General features: G+C 43.2%; 2 protein-coding genes across 3 annotated transcripts in view; both read left to right on the forward strand.

Annotated features, from left to right (window-relative positions):
* Positions 1 to 13,959, forward strand: part of BTBD8 (BTB domain containing 8) — a 60,521-nt gene extending 46,562 nt beyond the window's left edge. Inside the window, exons 15-19 of one of the 2 annotated variants that reach the window (XM_075286535.1) lie at positions 1,815 to 1,902; positions 2,309 to 2,433; positions 5,964 to 7,508; positions 7,611 to 8,051; positions 12,852 to 13,959. In XM_075286535.1, coding sequence (XP_075142636.1) covers positions 1,815 to 1,902; positions 2,309 to 2,433; positions 5,964 to 7,508; positions 7,611 to 8,051; positions 12,852 to 13,297 — 2,645 coding nt within the window. In that variant the 3' untranslated portion in view covers positions 13,298 to 13,959. Of the gene's footprint in view, positions 1 to 1,814; positions 1,903 to 2,308; positions 2,434 to 5,963; positions 8,052 to 12,851 lie in introns of both variants that reach the window. The other variant, XM_075286534.1, reaches the window with a different exon arrangement.
* A 1,670-nt stretch (positions 13,960 to 15,629) lies between these two features.
* C9H1orf146 (chromosome 9 C1orf146 homolog) lies at positions 15,630 to 21,590 on the forward strand. Its single transcript, XM_075287179.1, has 6 exons — positions 15,630 to 15,767; positions 17,136 to 17,219; positions 18,879 to 18,972; positions 19,416 to 19,584; positions 20,831 to 20,909; positions 21,435 to 21,590. The coding sequence occupies exons 1-6, from the start codon at positions 15,630 to 15,632 to the stop codon at positions 21,537 to 21,539; spliced, it is 669 nt and encodes a 222-aa protein (XP_075143280.1). The 3' UTR covers positions 21,540 to 21,590.
* The last annotated feature ends 837 nt before the right edge of the window (positions 21,591 to 22,427 follow it).

Below are 22,427 nucleotides of genomic sequence, written 5' to 3' on the forward strand. Positions count from 1 at the left end.
AGTTGGTAGACCCCAGCAGATGCTTCCTTACGGATGGTATTGAGCGACACAATGCTCCCGGATGCCTGGTGACACTCCTGGTGTATGTGAGCCATCGGTTGGGGCGGTTTCTCTGGCCAGCACTCATATAGGTTTTACAATTTGCACACATATTTTGGAAATGGCTATATAATAATGTTGGGATCTGCCTTCAGCAATCCAGCAACGTATCTGTGAAGTCCTCTTGGTTTATGTTCCTTCAGTATGTGATCACTGCAGCCTGTTAATGGCGGCCATAGCCACATGTTGTGTTGCTGGCTTTGTGGCTCAGTAATGGTAGCCATGATGCTAGTAGTAGGGCAGGTAACCACAGTGACTATTGAATGAGACAAGGAGGACTGTCCAAATTCCAGCACAGGGAAACTGAGAAGTTCTTATTGATTCTCTTGTTGCAGACTATAGATGTTTTTGCAATTTTTTTTTTTGTAAGCTGGATAAGCCCTATAAACTTTGTGTCATGACAATAAATGATGCTTACAGCACACAATGGCTTTGGCGGGGTTAAAGTTTCGACAAACTGAAATATACACGATTGGTTTATAGGATATTGGTAGATAAACTTGGTACGCCAGGGTTTTTGAGATACAGATTCTAAAGGTTTCTTGTGGTATAAAATATGTATAGGACGTTTCAGTTAACTCAGTACAACCTTCATCAGATCTGAATCTGTAGGAGGGAAAACACTCCCAACCCCGCCCACTAATGAGTCTTAGCCTATCCTAGTTGAGCTAAAGGACCTATGATGACATCATCACAGGTCTTTTAGTGGACTTACCATTCGGCATCTACTTTTATCCCACAAGCTATGCGGGCCTGACAGAACCAGTCAGAAGGCCGGATGTGGCCGCGGGCCGTACATTGCCCAGGTCTGGTTTAGAGTGTCATTTTACACTACCAAACATTAGACTTTTGTTCATATGGTTGTTTGTGGTGTTAATATTTAGTATCTTGGATTTACTACTAGCAATTTTAACTCTAATTCACCTTCTTTCCTTTAATATATCTCAAATCAATGTTAAAGGGATTCTACCACTAAAACACTGTTTTGTGTAGATAAGACGTCGGAATAGCCTTTAGAAAGGCTATTCGTCTCTTACCTTTAAATGTGGTCTCCGCTGCGCCGTTCCTTAGAAATACCGGTTTTTACCGGTATGCAAATGGTTATCTCGCAGCAATGGGGGCCGGCCCCAGTGCTCAAACACTGATGGGGGCGTCCCCATCGCTGCCATATAATTGTCTCCAGCGCCACTTCCTTCCGTCATCTTCAATGTCTTCTTCTGGTGCAGGCTCATAACTTCTAAGCCAAGGGCCTTGGGCAGAGCAGACTTGCACAGTATTGTTAGTGGCCATTTTCCCGTGGCCTGTGCGCCTGCGCAGTCTGCTTTGCTCAACGCGCTGTTTGAGCGCTAGGGCCCGCCCCCATTGCTGCAAGAGAACTCATTTGCATACCATAAAAACCGGTATTTCTAAGGAACGGCGCAGCGGAGACCACGTCTAAAGGTAAGAGACGAATAACCTTTCTAAAGGTCTTCTCCACAAAAAAAAAAAAAAGGTTTAATGGTAGAATCCCTTTAAGCATTATAGTCATTTCCATGAATGGGAAACTTTAGGCTGTAACCTTGCTTATAGGCATGGGGGGGGTTTCATTTCCATAATGCGGGGCCTTAGCCTAAATAGGTTTTTCATTTTTCTTATTCACATTTGTCTCCAGGCAAAATGTGACCCATGCCATCCACAGTTTTCTAATTTCTTCCATATTGTTTGTCTTTAAACAGGCACAAAATCAAAGTCTACTGTAAAGATTTCCAACGGGACCACTGCCAAACGCAAGATCCTTGAAGGAGAAAGTCAGGATTCGGGCAGGTCTGTTTACCTTACTATTCGGGTTCTGTATGTACATGTGACTGAGCATCTACAACTCCAGAATATATATGTGTCCTCTAGTATTCTAAAAACCATCTGTATCTGTAACCATAAGAGTAAGAAAATACTAACCCCACTGATTTGGCTTCACAGATAGGACTTCACTTCTCCCTCTGACCCTGAAATTCCAGAACCCATACTAAAGCGTTGATTTTTGGGCTGAAGGTTAACTTGCAAATTAGTACATTTTCTGCAAATAAAATATTCTAGCAATATGCTAACCTTGTTTTAACTCATGCATTTTATTTTCTTAGATCTTAGATGTTTGTTTTCATTCCTGAAATTTTTTCGTTAACTCTACCTTGCAACCTGCATTGTATTTTTACTTTTGTCTCCCTTTTTGTAGCTCAATAAAAAAGCCTACAGATGGAGGCAATGATTCCGCACTACAGAAAAAGAAGGCAAACAAGCTTAGCAGTTGTGCTGCCCAACGACCAAAGAGTGCCCCTGCTTCTCTAACAAAAAAACAAGGTATATTCTAGATATAAAAGCTTAAAGGGGTTGTCCAGTTTCACACAAATATTGTTTGTATGATGAAAAGTTTAGAGAATTTTCCGATATACTTTGTGTCAATTCCGTACAGTTTTCTAGATCTCTGCTTGATGTCGTCAGTCATTCTGCTTACTTCCAGTGGATAGAAATCTGTCCATGGTCATGTGATGTACAGTCTTTGGTCATGTGATGTACAGTCTTTGGTCATGGGATGCACAGTCCTTGGTCATGGGATGCACAGTCCTTGGTCATGGGATGCACAGTCCTTGGTCATGGGATGCACAGTCCTTGGTCATGGGATGCACAGTCCTTGGTCATGGGATGCACAGTCCTTGGTCATGGGATGCACAGTCCTTGGTCATGGGATGTACAGTCCTTGGTCATGGGATGTACAGTCCTTGGTCATGGGATGTACAGTCCTTGGTCATGGGATGTACAGTCCTTGGTCATGGGATGTACAGTCCTTGGTCATGGGATGTACAGTCCTTGGTCATGGGATGTACAGTCCTTGGTCATGGGATGTACAGTCCTTGGTCATGGGATGTACAGTCCTTGGTCATGGGATGTACAGTCCTTGGTCATGGGATGTACAGTCCTTGGTCATGGGATGTACAGTCCTTGGTCATGGGATGTACAGTCCTTGGTCATGGGATGTACAGTCCTTGGTCATGGGATGTACAGTCCTTGGTCATGGGATGTACAGTCCTTGGTCATGGGATGTACAGTCCTTGGTCATGGGATGTACAGTCCTTGGTCATGGGATGTACAGTCCTTGGTCATGGGATGTACAGTCCTTGGTCATGGGATGTACAGTCCTTGGTCATGGGATGTACAGTCCTTGGTCATGGGATGTACAGTCCTTGGTCATGGGATGTACAGTCCTTGGTCATGGGATGTACAGTCCTTGGTCATGGGATGTACAGTCCTTGGTCATGGGATGTACAGTCCTTGGTCATGGGATGTACAGTCCTTGGTCATGGGATGTACAGTCCATGGTCATGGGATGTACAGTCCATGGTCATGGGATGTACAGTCCATGGTCATGGGATGTACAGTCCATGGTCATGGGATGTACAGTCCATGGTCATGGGATGTACAGTCCATGGTCATGGGATGTACAGTCCATGGTCATGGGATGTACAGTCCATGGTCATGGGATGTACAGTCCATGGTCATGGGATGTACAGTCCATGGTCATGGGATGTACAGTCCATGGTCATGGGATGTACAGTCCATGGTCATGGGATGTACAGTCCATGGTCATGGGATGTACAGTCCATGGTCATGGGATGTACAGTCCATGGTCATGGGATGTACAGTCCATGGTCATGTGATATTCAGTCCATGGTCATGTGATAATTCAGTCCATGGTCATGTGATAATTCAGTCCATGGTCATGTGATAATACAGGTCATGGTCATGGGATGTACAGTCCTTGGTCATGGGATGTACAGTCCTTGGTCATGGGATGTACAGTCCATGGTCATGTGATGTACAGTCCTTGGTCATGGTATGTACAGTCCATGGCCATGTGATATACAGTCCATGGTCATGGGACGCACAGTCCTTGGTCATGGGACGTACAGTCCTTGGTCATGGGATGTACAGTCCTTGGTCATGTGATAATACAGTCCTTGGTCATGTGATAATACAGTCCATGGTCATGTGATAATACAGTCCATGGTCATGTGATAATACAGTCCATGGTCATGGGATGTACAGTCCTTGGTCATGGGATGTACAGTCCTTGGTCATGGGATGTACAGTCCTTGGTCATGGGATGTACAGTCCTTGGTCATGGGATGTACAGTCCTTGGTCATGGGATGTACAGTCCTTGGTCATGGGATGTACAGTCCTTGGTCATGGGATGTACAGTCCTTGGTCATGGGATGTACAGTCCTTGGTCATGGGATGTACAGTCCTTGGTCATGGGATGTACAGTCCTTGGTCATGGGATGTACAGTCCTTGGTCATGGGATGTACAGTCCTTGGTCATGGGATGTACAGTCCATGGTCATGGGATGTACAGTCCATGGTCATGGGATGTACAGTCCATGGTCATGGGATGTACAGTCCATGGTCATGGGATGTACAGTCCATGGTCATGGGATGTACAGTCCATGGTCATGGGATGTACAGTCCATGGTCATGGGATGTACAGTCCATGGTCATGGGATGTACAGTCCATGGTCATGGGATGTACAGTCCATGGTCATGGGATGTACAGTCCATGGTCATGGGATGTACAGTCCATGGTCATGGGATGTACAGTCCATGGTCATGGGATGTACAGTCCATGGTCATGGGATGTACAGTCCATGGTCATGGGATGTACAGTCCATGGTCATGGGATGTACAGTCCATGGTCATGTGATAGTACAGTCCATGGTCATGTGATAATTCAGTCCATGGTCATGTGATAATACAGGTCATGGTTATGGGATGTACAGTCCTTGGTCATGGGATGTACAGTCCTTGGTCATGGGATGTACAGTCCATGGTCATGTGATAATACAGTCCATGGTCATGGGATGTACAGTCCTTGGTCATGGTATGTACAGTCCATGGCCATGTGATATACAGTCCATGGTCATGGGACGCACAGTCCTTGGTCATGGGACGTACAGTCCTTGGTCATGGGACGTACAGTCCTTGGTCATGTGATAATACAGTCCTTGGTCATGTGATAATACAGTCCATGGTCATGTGATAATACAGTCCATGGTCATGTGATAATACAGTCCATGGTCATGGGATGTACAGTCCTTGGTCATGGGATGTACAGTCCTTGGTCATGGGATGTACAGTCCTTGGTCATGGGATGTACAGTCCTTGGTCATGGGATGTACAGTCCTTGGTCATGGGACGTACAGTCCTTGGTCATGTGATAATACAGTCCATGGTCATGTGATAATACAGTCCATGGTCATGTGATAATACAGTCCATGGTCATGTGATAATACAGTCCATGGTCATGGGATGTACAGTCCTTGGTCATGGGATGTACAGTCCTTGGTCATGGGATGTACAGTCCTTGGTCATGGGATGTACAGTCCTTGGTCATGGGATGTACAGTCCTTGGTCATGGGATGTACACACAGGTGAGAGCATGACTGATAGGAGCAACAAACTATAATAACAGTAGCATGAACCCACCCGGAGGCTCCATTCATATCAAGTTTTATGTTGTTTTTTTACACATCCGTTTAATAGATCAATTTAATGCATGCAAAAAACAGACGCAAACTGATGTAAACAGCTGGCCATCCATTTACATAGAGGGCAATGTTTTTTGTTTTTTTGTTGAATGACAAAGTATTTTATGTTTTTGTGTCCTTCAAAAATACTTTTTTTTTCATTTATATTTCCATCCATGTGATGTGAATGTCAGCCTAAGACTCCAGATTACAATGTAACCCAACATTTCTATGAATAAATGTATTATTTTGGACCTTTATCCTTTCATTATGGCACTTTCTCATGCAAGCATTTTCTGTTATCTTTTCAGGCGATGGCACCAATATGCCTAAATCCGTTTCCTCCAAGCAACCTGAAGCAAAGCAAGACACAAAGTCGGTAACTCAGTCTCCCTCTGGAGACAAGCATGCACCCTCTATTAAGAAGACTACAAAACCCACAGCTCCTTCTGCAAGCAAAACACAGCCAAATGTGTCAAGTAATAAACATGGAGGCAGTAAAACCTCAGTGCAAAACCACAAAGAGCCCAAAGCCAAAGTACAAAGTACTTCTAAAGCTTCCACACTGAACCATAAGCCAGGTCAGAAGAGTGCACCGGCTGCCGTAAGGAATAACCACAGCCAGCCTGCACCGTGTATCGAGAAAGACCCCCCTAAACCAGATGCTCCCGAGAGCCCGGTGTCTTCAGTCAATGAAGGGAAACAAGCTGCCGACTGTCAGCCTGTAGAAGGAGCAGACCGTCCTGAAGATGCGCCATTATCTGCACACGAGTGTTGTCAGGATATTTCAATGGGCAATCAAGAATCTATGATACAGAAGCCTAATTTAGAGCATTGCCGTTGCCAAGAAAATAATGCTCCAGCATCTGTTCTTCCTCTCCGATCTAATTCAGAAGAAGACTTGACAGAAGTGGTAAATGAAACAAAGGCGGTAAATGTTGACGGCACAGGGTCAGGTGATTCGCTCTCTCTCAATCTTTCCGGCGAGCAGAGGTCAGACTGTAAAAATATCTGTGACTCAGAGAACTCAAAATGTGCTGACAGCTCAAGCGAAAGCGAGTTGTGTTCTGTAAAAGAAGTTGAAAAAGTTCCAAAACAAAAAGAAAGAGAAAATACGGCATTTCTGGAGGTCTCAAAGACATCCAGCACTAATATGCAAAGCCGTAGTAACGGGACACAATCACGTTTACAAGGTCAACAACGCACGCTGAATAGCACTGAACATTTTGTCACTTGTCCGGCACAAGGTCAGACCTTGGGGTATCAGAGAGACCTGGACATTGAAGAGGTGACCGATATTCATGAGAACTCTGATATGCATTTTATAGGCCAATGGAACAATCACTCCAGCATGTTGCACGAACGCGAGAGTCCAGAATCTGAGAGCGGTAGCGCAAGTACATCCTCCGACGACATCAAGCCAAGGTCTGAAGATTATGATGCCGGTGGCTCGCAAGATGACGATGGCTCAAACGAAAGAGGAATCTCTAAATGTAGCACAATGCGATGTCATGATTTTCTTGGGCGAAGCAGTAGTGACACCAGCACTCCCGAGGAACTGAAGGGTTATGACGGTAGTTTAAGAATCGACGTCAAAATGAAAAAAGACAGCACGGAGTTATTCCGCGTCAACTCTACTAGCGATGATGAAGGACCTAGGAAAAGAACTGAACCTTGGCTGCACAGGGACGGACCGCGGCACAGCGTAAATCACACGGCTGTTTGCAGCAGCGTGCAGTTTTCTCAGGAGATCGAACATCTTTCCTCATCGGCCGACGAGACGGAAGACGAGCGATCAGAGGCAGATAACGCAGCTCCGCAGGCTCCACCAGACGCTGCAGTACAGCCTTTTCAAGGTATCGTAAATTTAGCTTTCGATGATATGGCCGAAGTTGATGGTGAGAATCAAAGGGGGCCTGGCAACAAATCCTTTATGAGATCTGTCCTCCTCTCTGTAGATGAGTGCGAAGAACTCGGATCAGATGAAGCAGATACTCACACTACACATGGACGGAAAACGGCATCTCTAACGCCTTCCGAGGTCTTTGAGAAAGATACAACGGATGGTTCCTCCAAGAAAGAAGATGGCAGACAGATGGAGAATACCAATGAACGTACCTCCTTGGCTGCCAGTCATGAGATTGTGGAAGGAAATTCAGGTGGTGGACTAGAAAATGCCGAATCCGCTACGTGTAAGGGCTTCTACAAACCTACAGAAAGTGAACTTAAGTCACAAGCACGGCCGTGCCATTTAGATCTATACACAGAAATGCCCGCTGACGCACAAAGGTTTTGCTGTACAAAAACTTCTAATGCTTGTAAGAGTCATTTTCTTGACTACCAAGGCAGAGACAACCATGCACCTTCCACTGAAAACTCCAACACTGCTTTATCTGCAGGTAATGAACATTAACCGATAGAGCTGTTATTTATTATGTTTCCCAAATCTATAACTATAATGACAAATAGGATTATTACAGATCAATATCCTTTTCAGTATATTAAGATTATACATATAATTGGCAGAATAGATCCTCCTTGTACAGGGACTTGTAAATGTTTTCAGATCCTTCCCCCTGAGACGAGGACATCTTAGTAGAATGCAGATAAGGGGAATCGCTGTTTTTTGATCAATGATTTGGTCTTGGTAGGCTGGCGCTCAGCTGGCTCTTAAAGGGCTTGTCCAGGATTTGAACATAATTGATACTGATGACCGGATCACTTTTATCCGATTGGTCTGGGTACGACGCAAAGGCCCCACATCAATCAGCTGATGTGGCCACCAGAAGCCATATAGTTCCAGGCTCCAACAGTACAGTGTATGGACTGGAAGTTGTATACAGTATAGCGAGTCTGACCCTGACCCATCTGATACTGGTGACCTGTCCTATGGATAGGTTATCAATATCGATTATCTTCAGGTCCTGGACCCTTTAAGGGACCTTTTACACGTGCAGGTGTATTGCCTATAATGAGCACTGATATAGGAAATCAATCCGTGCTCATTTACTTTTATTTGCCACTTATCGGTAGGGATTCAAGCAAACAATTTTTTGTTCCAACCCCTCCTGTCTCAGAAATACATTGTGTGCCGACAGTACATGGCCTGTTCACACAGGGATATGTACTGTCTACAGATGATCATGTTTCTGTCTATAAAAGATGGCATCAGTCAACGTATGAGTGTTACTCCCTGGCATGGGCAGTGATCGGGAATGAACATTTGTACAGATCGAATGTTCGTTCAGCTGATCGTAAAAAATCCTCCAAACCAGAGGTGATGTTTTGCTTATATATAATTCTATACCTATCTGTACATGATTTAATTTGTATAGTTTTATCTAACATTGATTTCCTGGTCAGTGTTCTATATGTTGATGAGCGCCACCGCCTGGTTCATTTACTTATTTATTTTCTCTTAGCATGTGTTAGTACGGTCACAAAGATCGACTAACACGGCATTGGTGGCATTCTACGTAAGTTGCTCCGTCCCTCATATATATAAATGGACAGATTGTCACTCTCTTTGATTGCCCATAAATGTTATTCGCTAGTCTCTGTGTGTTTCATATAGTGTACTGTATATAGAACTTCTGGTCAGGTAGCTTCAACAATAAGAGGAGCCACAAATTATCTACATTTTTTATTTTATTTTATTTTTTTGTCCCCAGATGGTGGAAAATGACATACATAAAAGAATAAAATAAATCCATTCCATATCTGTCTAGTACGACTAGATTTCCATTTTATTCCTACCAAGCCAGGTTCATATAGAGCAGAGGCCCTGGGTGGAACTTGGACCCGTTAGCTAGTTCCTTCTTCTACATAATTTTGCATTGAATGCACCACAGAACCTTATAAGTAGAGCCATATAGAAAGAAAGGAAGGGATGGCCAGAGCCTAGGCATTTTTATGAGACCTGGGTGACTTTGTGACCATATAGGTTTACCTTTTAAGTTCCTTTCTGAACCCAGTTCCAGAAAAGTATAGCAAGAATATACATCATGCAATGGTGGAATGAGAACAGCGCTCTGCACCAATAGGTTCTGATTTTGGTTTAGCCAACAGTTACTAAGACCTCTTCCATGGTCAGCTTTTGGCACATATAAACGTAGTCCAGTCCCATTAATGTGACCACCTGTCAAAATCCAGAATAACCACCTTTGGCAGAGCGGACCACTGCGAGACGTGCAGGAAGAGAGGAGATGTTGTGATGATGATCACTGAGATGTTGAGCCATGCCGACTCCAGTGCCGTGGCCAGCTGCGCTATGTTACGCGGTTGAGCTCCATGGCGCAAACAACCCCATCGAGGTGGTCCCACAGATTCTCGATTGGGTTCAAGTTCAGGAAATTTGCTGGCCAAGGGAGTACGGTAAACTCATCCTGGTGATCCTCCAACCACACACGTACACTGCGAGCTTTATGACACGTCGCATTGTCCTGCTGGTAGATGCCATCATCCTGAGGAAAAACAATTCCCATGTAGGGGTGAACATGGTCGGCAAGGATAGATGCATACTTGTGCTGATCCATCGTGCCTTCCACAATGATGAGTGCACCCAGATGGCTGATGACACGTGACTTCTGCCATTGGTTATTTAACGTTGGCGGTGGTCACATTAATAGGACTGGACTGTGTATAATAAATATATATATATATATCCCTGGAACAATAAAGTTAGCCATGCATATTAGACTAATGTTGGAAGGACTGTCCAAACATCAAATGTGGATGTGAATGTCCCAACTATCCCCCCAATGGGAAATGTCGGGCATTTTGCTCTCAAAATAAACCACTACTAGATTCCATCCTCCATATACAGAACACGTGAACTTATGGGGATGGAGCAAAAAGCCATTCCCTTTAGACCACTCTTGACTGAACAGTTTTGGGTTTTTTGGGTGGGGGAATGGGCGACAGCTATTTTGCTCAACTTCCCAAGTGGTGCTTGTGTATTGAATTAGGAGAGCGGAGAACAAAAGGATTGAAATCCAACTTAATCTTTTTCTCTCCAAACATCCGTCACAGGGGGAGTGTTGGGAGGCCTCAGACACATTAGATGGTCTGCTGGACCCATTGAAATTGTCCAGTTTGTTCAATACAAATCTAATGTGTATGGCCAGCTTGGCACAGGAGTGATTGTTGGATCATTCTTACTACTTGTACCCATGGACATCTGTATATACAGTAGGTGCTTAGATATCATCCCCTTATAAGTGCAAAGTCCTGTCCAGTCATCTTTGTCCAGGAGAAAAGTATAAAACAATCTCCATATTCATCTGCCATAATAATGTCAGACTATATTGCCTTATGTATGTCATTGTCCACGATACCGTGGATCATATAATGTGGATATAAAGAATTCCTCATTATAAACCATCTTTCTCGTTCTTTGAGGATTTTAATCTAAAATATCCCGGTCTGTAATTATAGATCTAATACGCCGCTGCTATTCACATCCCTATTACCATCTGGCTTTGTTCTTTTGTCAAAGCTGTTTTAATTCCCCTACTATAACTTGCATGGTATGAGTCTATAAATTGCTGAAAATGGAAAATGCAAATTAATTGGAGATTTTAGTCCTTGTTTTATAATTTAATTAAAGACTAGATAATGGGCAAATTTCCAGACTACTTAAAGGGACACAACATCTGTGCAGAATTCAAAGGGATCCTATCATTGGATACTCTTTCTTTTCTCCCTAACACTTAGGAATAGCCTTAAGAAAGGCTATTCTTCTCCTACCCCTTTAGATGTCTTCTCCGCGCCGCCGTTTGGTAGAAATACATGTTTTCTTTGGTATGCAAATGAGTTCTCTCACAGCACTGGGGGAGGACCTCAATGCTCAAACAGCACTGGGGGCGTCCCTAATGCTGCGAGAGAACTCTCCAGCGACGCCTTCATCTTCTTCTGTAGCGCCCTCTCCTCCTGTCTTCTTCCGTCCTGGCTTTCAATCTTCTAGGCCTGTGCATGCCCTGGCCACAAGAAAATGGCCACTTACACCAGCTTACTGTGTAAGCGGCCATTTTCTTTATTAAGGCTATTCCTATGTATTATTTAGGAAAAAAGGATGTCCAACTTGGGCGTACTTTCAATTGATGCATCTCAGTTTGTCCCTAATGAGTGGTCTTAAAGGAAACCTGCCACATCAAACCTAGTGTCTGATCTGCAGGCACCAGGGCATAGAGCGGGAGGAGCTGAACGTGGAGATATATAGTTTTGTGGGGGACACTTTTCTCTCTGTGTTTTTCGTGCAGGAACCATTGTAGTCTATGGGGTCTGCGGGTTTCCTTAGGTAACCACTTTTTTTTTTATGCAGATAGATTTCCGTTCAGGGTCCCCAAGTGGAAACCCAGATGTGAATCGGGCCTTAGAACCTATTCATTAAAATGACTGCTATGTCTTTGAGTCCAGTGGGGAGTCCTTAGTGAATGACCGCCTCCCACATTGTCACCATGCATACAGAAATACCACGGACCACCCAAATCATGCTGAATCTTTTTACTCATGATATGTCGGTGTAGTTCGCTCCTCCTGCCCTATAGCATGCTGCCCACAATATGAAGGTCACTGTCCGTCTGTCCTATAGTAGATCAAGCCAAGGACGTGATAGGTGTGAGCATCTCTTACGTTTTTCTGTTTTTTTTTACTTTGCTGCCATCTTAAGATTTAGAGTCCCTTTAACTAGATTTGCTAGACTCTTGCATCCCTTTAATTGAAGTATCCTTGTTTTGCAAGCTATGGATGCCTGGCGTTTTGTAAATGGAGAAGGTTGTTGTTCAGATCTGAATGCTGTCTATTACAGTTAGCTGGCGATGTCACCTATGTACCCAATGTGGAGCTAGATAGTTTACCCCTTATGTATTGGGGGTCTCATTCTAAATATATGGGCAGAGCCACAGTCTAGGGTTGTAACGCCGTGTATCGCTTCGTCCGACCATTTGTCTTTTCTGAAATAATCCATTTTCTGTATCAGAAATGTGCTTGCCAGGGCGATCTCGCTGCTTCTTGTTAACTTCTAAACAGTAGCTTTTTTAAGGAAAAAAAAAAAAGTAAAAAAAATTGCTGTCTAGAAATCTATGTTTGTGAAATGTCTACGTACTTTGCTGTCTTAACTGATCGTATGTTCGTCTTCAGTGACTATGGGTAAAAGCGCCTAACTATTTTACAATGTGCAGTATTATGAATTATTTCAGGGCACATAGATGATATTGACTCAATGGCACAAACCTGCATGTATGACCATCGTCCTCCAAAGTCCCTTTCTCCCATATATGAGATGGATCCCGGCGACGGCATTGAGCAGAGGCTGAAGACCGAAGCTAGAGTAATGGATATTGAGTTTGAAGATCAGCAGTTTGTAGAGAGGGACTGGACGTTGCTGAGACAGCTGCTAGCTGATCACGGATCAGACGTTGATATCATAAACTCAGTCCCCGAGGATCTCAGCCTAGCGCAGTATCTTATCAATCAGACATTGCTCTTAGCTAGAGAAAATTCCAAATCTCAGGGCAAAGCATGGGGCGACTTGTCATCTCCCTTCGAGGACTCTACAAGTGTCACAGTGACTAGCTTTTCTCCAGATGAGTGCTCCTCCCCCCACGGAGAATGGACTATCCTTGAATTAGAAACCCATCACTAGAGTTGCAATTCTGCTTTTTCTCTCAATTTTATTTTTTTCGTTCCTTTGCACAGTCTTTATCAGGATTTGTCACTGGTAATGGCTACCTATTGATTTGTATCCGAAAGTTTCTATAGACTTCAACGAGACCTACATAGACCACATGGCTTGTATAGACCTATGACCAATATCCAGCGTCACCGCTTTCTTTCCGTCAGTACAAGTTACACATTGTTATTGTATTAAGAGAATATTTATGATATACAATATATACCATAGATGTACAGCAGCCGCACGGACCGGACTGATACGTGCGCGTCACTTTACGCTACAGTCCCCACATACTCCTTTCCTTATGGTTTATAATGAAGATAGCGGCGTGAAATAATGCAAGTCGTGCCAAGGAGCACACGTTTTATTACGGTCTGTTTTGCATCGATTGCTTGAAGAAAACATGGGCATGTCAGAGGGTTTTTTTTATTATTATTATTTTGTGGTACTTGGTAATAAAAGCAAAAAATTGTCTTGGAAAAAAAAAAAATCTGATTTAGCATGAATGCTCTGTATTAATCACCGAGTATATTTGCTTTCCAATGCATTTAATAGGCCAAAATGTAAATAAAACCAAAAGGAATGAGCTGAAAATGATTTCTTAGATGTGTGTAAACTTCAATATCGTTGAAATAATTAAAACTTTTTTTTAAGAGTACGTTGAATATCTGCTGGTTATTAATGTCTGACTCATTGATCTGTTCTGATGGGATTTATCCATGCCATGGAGTGTACAAGGACCAGAGGACATACTTTCCAAAGCAAAGATATAGGAAAGGGTTCTTGAGAAGTCACAGTGCTTCCCAGCCATATTACCATGGAGCAAAGCTTATTTTCCAATGCCGTCTTCTAGGGAATTCCTGACCAAGCAATCCTCAGCCCAATGTTTTTATGGAATTGATAGTTAGAATTAATATAAATAATAAAGTGACTCCTAACATAGCCGATCATGGTGACCTGCACGACCGCTACAGAAAATACAAGCACGTGCCTTGGCTACTTTAGCGGGTTTGCTTATAGTCGGGCTCTCACCAGTACGATAAAACAGGCCATCAGTTAATTGCAGGGAGATTACAGTTCTGCTTTTTATCATAGGCTGCAATATGAGAGAATAGTTAAGAACAAAAAAATCCTAGACCAAGTCCTAGAATGCTTGTCATACTTGAACGAACTTGGTTTATAAAAGTCACATCTCCATAGTTGTGGATAAGTGTTGCAGTTACAAGAATTGCCTGTAGGGGGTCTTCTACACATGAGCCTTCTACATTTAATATTGCATTTCTGGCCTAGGGGGTGTCTGGGGAACCTCGCATTCAGAGCCTTCATCTATTAGGTGGGTCCTTCTCTGGAGGACCCACCACATCCATGCATATTAAGCCGACAGTCAATTGAGTTTACTGGCATTTGATAGACATTTGAATGTAAACTTTTTGTACCACTATCGTTTACCAATACAAGCTGGTTTTAAGGGGTTAAAAACAGGATTGATTTTTTATGTTAATGCACTATTCTTCATGTAAATTGGCTTGGGCTGCAAAAACGAGATATTCACACAACAGCATTCCCATCATGAAACATGGTCTGTGTTCTGGCTGGGTTTCTCAGATTCACCATGGCCATGTGGAGGGAGCTAAAGAGCTATAATACCAAACTGGTATAGAGATGTGGGAGTAATATAGTAACATTATGGCAATTTGGGAGCTTTCTGTGAAAAACTGCAATACATTGCCGTCACAGATTTTCCCTGGAGGTGGGAAGGGATTGTCTGGGACCTAAAGGTAATTGAGACTGATGATCAATCTACAGGATAGGTCAGCAATATCAGATCAGTTGAGGTTTGAGACCTGGACTCTGTCCTGATCTAGTCTTACGACCAAAACTTCTAAATGTCTAAAACTTGGACTCCGACCGATCTGATACTGATGACCTATCCTGTGGAAAGGTCATCAGTATCAATTACCTTCCGGGCCTGGACAATCCCTTTAATACTGTGCCTTACACAATAGTCTTGAATAGTGTCAAGTGAGTAGTATTCGATCGAATACCTCGCCGGCATAGGAATGCGTGTAATCTGCTGAACGCCAAGGGGTTAAACGCATCATATAATTGAAGCGTTTAACCCCTTGATGTTCAGCGAATTACACGCATTCCTATGCCGGCGAGGTATTCGATTGAATACCACTCGCTCAACACTAGTCTTGAATTAAAAAAAAATAAAAAAATAAATTTTGCTTTGGTCTTGTGCCACTGCACAGCCCTCAGATCATGTTTAGGAAGAGGGGGGGACTATAATTTCTGTCTCATGAATGTCACGTCACATGACTGCGTCCTGCAGCAGCAATTGTCCTTGGACATTACTACGGATGAAACGCGAACAAGGAACGCAGTGGCTAATCTAGTCACTATGGAGGAAACCCTAAAGCCTAGTACATATACAATGGTAAGTATTATCCTATATGCAGAATGTATTAAGCACATTGCAGGTGTATGGATTGTTACGGTTCCATCAGGCTCCGTTTACATGGTTTCGGTAGCCGGGTTCAGCCAAAACCTTACAAGTGCACTGCCTTCTGTAATCCTATTATTAGCCATGTTATGGGACAACAGCATGGGCATTTAGCCATTATTCCAGAGAACTGTCCCCACATGTTCATTCTTTGGCTACATATGGCTTCTAGACAAGGCCAACCCTGCTAAGGCCCCACATTGTGGAAAAGCAGCTTTTTTTTGGTGGCCGCTTATGCTGCAGTTGAGATTTTACCACAGTAACTGGGCCTAGTGTCCACTGCTGACAGAGAAGGCCTTAGAAATAGTTGTTGGCAGAACAGGTTTGTATGAGGTAAATTCAGGACAAATGCTTCTATAGAAATGTCTTGCTGTCACTTTCTATACATTATGTCCTTGCCTGGACCAGCTTAGTTTCTTGTTTTCTCGTAACGGCCATGATCGCTGTATAGAAAATGTCTTATCCATGACTCGGCCAAGACTAGCCAAATACAAGTGAAAGAATAGGTATTAAGAATAGTTTTTAATATCTTTCCATTTTAAGAGTGACTCTCCTTAGAAAAGATTGGACAGCGACCCCGGGAGAAGAATTTTGTTCATAATCAAAATTTGGAGCTGGCTTATCACTTTAATGGAGGAAGCAGGTGCCCCTACGGTAAGGCTGTGTTCACACCTGCATTGGAGGCTTCATTAGAAGTCTCCATTGCTGATTCCACCAAGAATACGGACAGGATAGCCCAGAATGCTGTGGTGTTTTGTCTGGTAAAATGGCTGCCGTGATCGAACCCATCCTAGCCAAGAAGCGCCATGCCGTATCTTGCCCTCCTGCCACACGGCTGTGTATATGGGGGAGTATTTATGAATTTATAAATATGAACCAAAAAAACCCTCAAAGGCCGAAGCCTCTTAATAATTCAGGCACAATTGGCACCAGTTGAGGACTTCATTAAGACTAGTGTACAGATCACTATTCTTCATAAATTCCCCTTTGTGCCTAGTTTTTTTTTTTTTTTTGTTTGGAGGGGGGGGGGGATTCTTGTAGCCAAATTACTAGGGGGGAAGGGGGTTCCCAGGGATCCTTGTAGCCAAATTACTAGTTATTGTGTATTTTTAGCTGCTAAAGTATGGACCTGTAGCTGTAGGTTGGGTTGTCTACGGTTGGATTGTCCTGTAGTTGATCTCCCCTTGGCATACACTCCTTGTGCTTCATACAGATACTCATCAAACACGTCTCTTATATTCTATATTTTCTTTTCTTGCTAAAACTCATTTATGTTTTGAGTCCACTTCTATATCCTTACAGCAACCAGAAGCAGAAATGGTCACTCAGGAAGCAACGCTAACTGAGAGTTGGAGCACCACTGTGATCACAAGCAGGTCTTTGCAGGTACCATGAGGTCGTAGGGTTTCTTCTTTTTTTTTTTTTATATAGATTGTGAGCCTCATATAGGAATCACAATGTACTTTTTTTTTTTTTTTTTTTTTTTTTCCCCCTATCAGTATGTCTTTGTAGAATGGGAGGAAATCCACGCACACACAAGCAGAACATACAAACTCCTTGCAGATGTTGCTCCTGGTGGGATTCAAACCCAGGACTCCAGTGCTGCAAGGCTACAGTGCTAACCACTGAGCCACCGTGTTGCCCCTATAGGGTTTCTCTTAGGCTAAGGCACCACCCAGTTATCTCTCATAATTTAACGTTAACACCCTCAGTAGCCCCAGTACTTAACGCACTGCATACGTCACACAGCAGTAGAGGAAAGCAGGAGGTGCCAGGTAGTGGAGAGGTAAGTATCTAAACTGAAGCTGTCCCTATCTTATAGGCCGCAGATTTGCAGCCTACATGCTCGGGAACTCTAGAACAGGGGTAGGGAACGTACGGCTCTCCAGCTGTTGCAAAACTACAACTCCCAGCATGCATACTGGCTCTTCTGTTCTGGGAACTCCCATGGAAGTGAATGGAGCATGCTGGGAGTTGTAGTTTCACAGCAGCTGGAGAGCCAAAGGTTCCCTACCCCTGCTCTAGAACCATCACAGTTGTGCCGATCCAGCTGGGGAGAAGGACAAGGACTGCAGTTTGCAGCCTCATGGTTCGCATCTTTAAGACCCCTGCTCTAAATGAACAGACTATTCATTTAGTGGTATAGCTTCTTCTTGGGAAGAGTGCCAGGTAGACATAAGGAGTCTTATAGGCCATACATTGCTCTGGGAAAACACTATGCAAATGAACTCTCTCTAAAACAGAAAGCGATGCCTCTAGTGCCACCTGTTCGAAATCCAGTTATCTTATAAGTCAATGTCAGGCCTTTCTAACATGAGCAGGATTGTAAGCCAAAGACGCTCCTCTGCATACAGCTGTTTTGGGTGCAGGTAGGTGTCTGGTTTGGCTTACCTCAGAGTCATGTTTGCATGGGTCAGACATTAACTTGCAGGACAGCTGCGTGACACCAGATGGACAGCTTTCTTTTTGGAAAGAGTTCATTTGCATACAATAAGGCCTATAAGACTCCTTCTGCCTACATGGCACGCATCTGCATCGCAAGAAGAAACAACTGGAAAACCAGATAAAAATGGTGTAAAGATTAAACACCCCTTGAATTTAAGCCTTAGGACTCACGTTGCAGAAATGCAGTTGTTTTTGCTGCTTTTTTGTCAGCCAAAGCCAGGAGTGGCTTGACAAGGAACGGGAAATATATGGGACGCGCTTATGTTTCACTTCTGTTAAATCCAGCCCCAGCAAAGCGAACAAGATTTTGTTTAATTGTTATATTGAAGGGGAAAAAAATGCAGAAAAGCTTCAATTTTTTCCCCATAGATTTATATGTAGGGAATACAAAATGGAAACGCAGCAGAAAATGCGAATGTTTTTGCAGTGTTTTTTTTTTTTTTTTTGCAATGTATTTTTTTAACTGTACACCACTATGAGTAGTCTTAGCCTTAAAATAGACAACCTCCAAAAGACTATTTTGTCATTTCCACTTGGCATGACTCCTGAAATGATTCACAAAATGTATCTGAACATGCTGGTTTTCTGATATGTCTCCAGGATCATGAGGTAATCGCATCTTTGCGGAATCAACAACATAAAATCCGTGTTTCAGACGCTGTGCTACCTGGATCTATCATTTTTCCTCTTTGTGGTACGTTGCTATTGATGGGTGAAATTGTTGCCTGTCTTATTACAAAGATTTAATTTATAGACATGGATATAGTATATTTGCTTTACATAGAGGCCGGGGCCACACGTGGTGTAAAAGTTGCAGGAAAAAATTGTAGCATTTTACAGTCCCAACAAAATGTGTGAATGCTATCCTGAAAATGCAGCATGTCACTTATACCTATGGAAACGTCAGCGGGTTCTCTATAGGTATAATGGAAGCAGAAAGTCCATAGAGGAAACCTCTGTGGACTTTCAGTGAAAAGCCACTGCGTGCGGCCTTAGCCTTAATGTGTAAACTAAAGAACTCTGCAACTTCTCCTTCGCCATAATCATTCTGTATATATGTGTATATTTAGTAATGTCCCCCCAATGCTCATGGTTACACGGTATGTAGGTTAGCGGTTACTTTTCTCTTTATAAAAGGCATAGCATTTTTGCTGGAAACCACTGAAGAGGTCCTTGGCAGTGAGAGAGAAGTCGTCTTTGACAGAATACAGCAATTTACATCTATTCATCGTAACAGCTTCTTACTGATAGTGGCAGCTCTCCACGGACCAGAGGAGTGGGACTTAATGCTCAGTATTCAGGACAGGTATATCATTTACATTTCAATGACTTCAGCTATGGCACCGTTCACAAACATCTGTCAAGCTGCTATACAAACCTAATATAACTTTATCCTTCTAGGTTATGTCTGGTTTTATATTAAAGGGATCCTATCGTTCGCACGCAATTTTTTTCTAGGTACCACGTCAGAATAGCCTTAAGAAAGGCTATTCTTTTCCTACCTTTCGTTGTCTTCTCTGCGCCGCCGTTCGCCTGCAATTCCATTTTTTCTCTGTATGCAAATTAGTTCTCTAGCAGCACTGGGGGCGGGCCCTAGTGCTCAAACAGCACTGGGGGTGGCTTTAATGCTCTGAGAGAACTCTTTCCAGTGCCGTCTCCATTTTCGTCACCGTCATCATCATCTTCTTCTTCTTCTGACTGGGTGAAAATTAAACGCATTCACAAGTCGGCTCTGCCAGTGGGGCTCGGGCAGAGTCGACTTCACATGAGGGCGGCTATTTTTTCGGTGGCCAGCTGCTTACTCGAGCATGCGCATTACGCTCTGGTAGTTCTATGGAGTACTCCATAGAACTACTGGAGCGTACTGTGCGTGCTCGAGTAAGCGGCCAATCACCAAAAAAATGGCCGCCCGCATGTGAAGTCGACTCTGCCCGAGCCCCACTGGCAGAGCCAACTTGCACATGCTAGCAGAAAAAGGAAACCATTGCAGTCAATGGGAGGCTTTTTTTTTTTTTTTAGCGCTGAATCTGACCCAGATTCCACACCAAATTCAGCACCATTTTCCTCCGTGTGAATGCACCCTTAGAGGCTACTTGATCTGTTTACATGTTCTGATTTTAGAATGTATTCACATATGGCAGATCTTTTGCAGAAATTCCTGCCACTGAAAATTCATTCCATATCTCTCAATGTTTTGATCAAATCTGATGTTTGTGAACATTGCTTTAAAGGGGAGGCCCACAAGTGTCCCATGTGCTTGGAGCATTAGGGCCCCCTCACACGGCCTAAGTGCACCGCTCATTTAGACACGTATACACGTGTATGAGCACGGCGCTTCAAAACAGAGCCCATTGATTTCAATGGGAAGCGCGTGTATATCGGCATACATCGGTGTGAAGGGGCCCTTAGTGTGCATGTATGGCCACCACTGCATTCACTTCTATGGGGGCTTCAATGTCGGGCTGTGTTCAGATAGATAGAAGTACCATAATAATTTATTGTTTGTAGTTTATATAAAACTCTCTCTGTTGGCTTTAACACTTATTGTTTAGGTTTCTGGGAAGTAACTTAAAGATTATTCCTACCCATAATAGTGTGGAGATGGTAAAGCGGATTTTAACTATAGCTAAGGTAAGCCAGTTCACGTTCCTTATTGATCTAGAAAAGCAACAAAAATTCATGTATGGAAGCTCTCCACTAAAGTGCACTAAAGCTACAGCCATCTTATCTTTCAGACACTGCACCACACCTGTACAATGGGTTTGTCTGGAATTGCAGCCCAGCTGAACTGGAAAAATTGCCACGAGGTGCAGTACCAAATAAAACCTGTCGACAGATGTGGCGCACTCATGTGAAGTTAACCATGTATGTTCTAATCCTAGACAAACCATTTCACTATATATTTTCCCCAAAAAATGTTAATATGGTTAGGATAGGAACAAATGTATACGAGTTTGAGGTTGGTATTACACAATGAATGACTAGTGGATAGGTCATCGCTCATGGGGCCAGAGAACCCCTTTATGATGTAACAAATCTTATAGATTCATTATTTAACACTTAGGCTAGGCAAACACAACACGACTGGATTGGTTAAATCTATTGTATATAGAGGAGACCTGAGGAAAACGTATAAAAATATTTTCTATTTTACAGGCGACCTCCAAACTCCACATTGAAACTATTCGAGACAGACTCATCCAGGCTAAAGACTATATTGTTGCCAATAGCCCTGTGTGGAAAATACTGGACGAGATCTGACTGTGTGGTCGCCGTAACATGTCATATAACAGGATACACGGATAAGGATAAGCACACACACACATATGTTAGAGAGGATGAGCATTAGTATAGTTCATTCTAGTGTTATTTAACGGATCTTATGGAAGACAATGGGTTGATGTGACACTATATGCACGCTAGAGAGATATATGGTATATATGTATGTATATCTATCTATATACAAATAGGCTACTAATTAAATTGTTCATGCTTTCAGTGGTGATGAAATTCTCATTATTTTCATTCATGTTGTAATTGCTTCTGATCATTTTTGGTAACCATTAGTAAAATAAGTTTGTTTTAAAAGTCACCATTGCCTGCAGAAAGTCATAGGAACAGCTGTGGGGTGGGGAGTGGTCTCTATAGTCATTACCTCACAATCTTCAAGGGTGTTGCAGTCTCTCACCTGAACACAGTATATGGTCAGGGCTCATTCACATCTGCGCCCAGGGTTTCCACTTTCAGGTTTCCGTTTCCTGCACGAAACTGGACAGGAGACGGAAACCTGCCGGCATTTTTCAAACCCATTCAAATGAATGGGTTTGAAAAGTGTCCGGTCGTGAGAGCCGGTGAGCGTTTTGTGCTCTCCGCGGCGAAACCAGTTTTTGTTTTTTTTTTTTTTTTTTAAACCGGACACAGAGTTGGACATGCAGGACTTTGTATCCGGTTTTAAAAAAAATGGTTTCGCCTGAGACCAGACGCTGGCCAGTTACTTACTGTGTAAGTGGCCATTTTGCTTGTGGCCGTGGGCATGCGCAGTCGGCTCTGCCTGAGGCCTACAAGTTTTACTGCCTGCACCGGAAGAAGACGCATGAAGAGGACGTTCCAAAAGAAGACTGAGGCAGCGCTGGAAAGTTCTCTGGCAGC

This window comes from Leptodactylus fuscus, chromosome 9 (genome assembly GCF_031893055.1).
Source record: "Leptodactylus fuscus isolate aLepFus1 chromosome 9, aLepFus1.hap2, whole genome shotgun sequence".
Classification (NCBI taxonomy): Eukaryota; Metazoa; Chordata; class Amphibia; order Anura; family Leptodactylidae; genus Leptodactylus; species Leptodactylus fuscus.

Coding starts and splice junctions, on each gene's coding strand:
- C9H1orf146 (XM_075287179.1), top strand. CDS start 15,630: ATGAATGTCACGTCACATGACTGCGTCCTGCAGCAGCAATTGTCCTTG. Junction 17,220..18,878: donor TCACAAGCAGGTCTTTGCAG/GTACCATGAGGT, acceptor ATATGTCTCCAG/GATCATGAGGTAATCGCATC. Junction 20,910..21,434: donor GGATTTTAACTATAGCTAAG/GTAAGCCAGTTC, acceptor TCTATTTTACAG/GCGACCTCCAAACTCCACAT.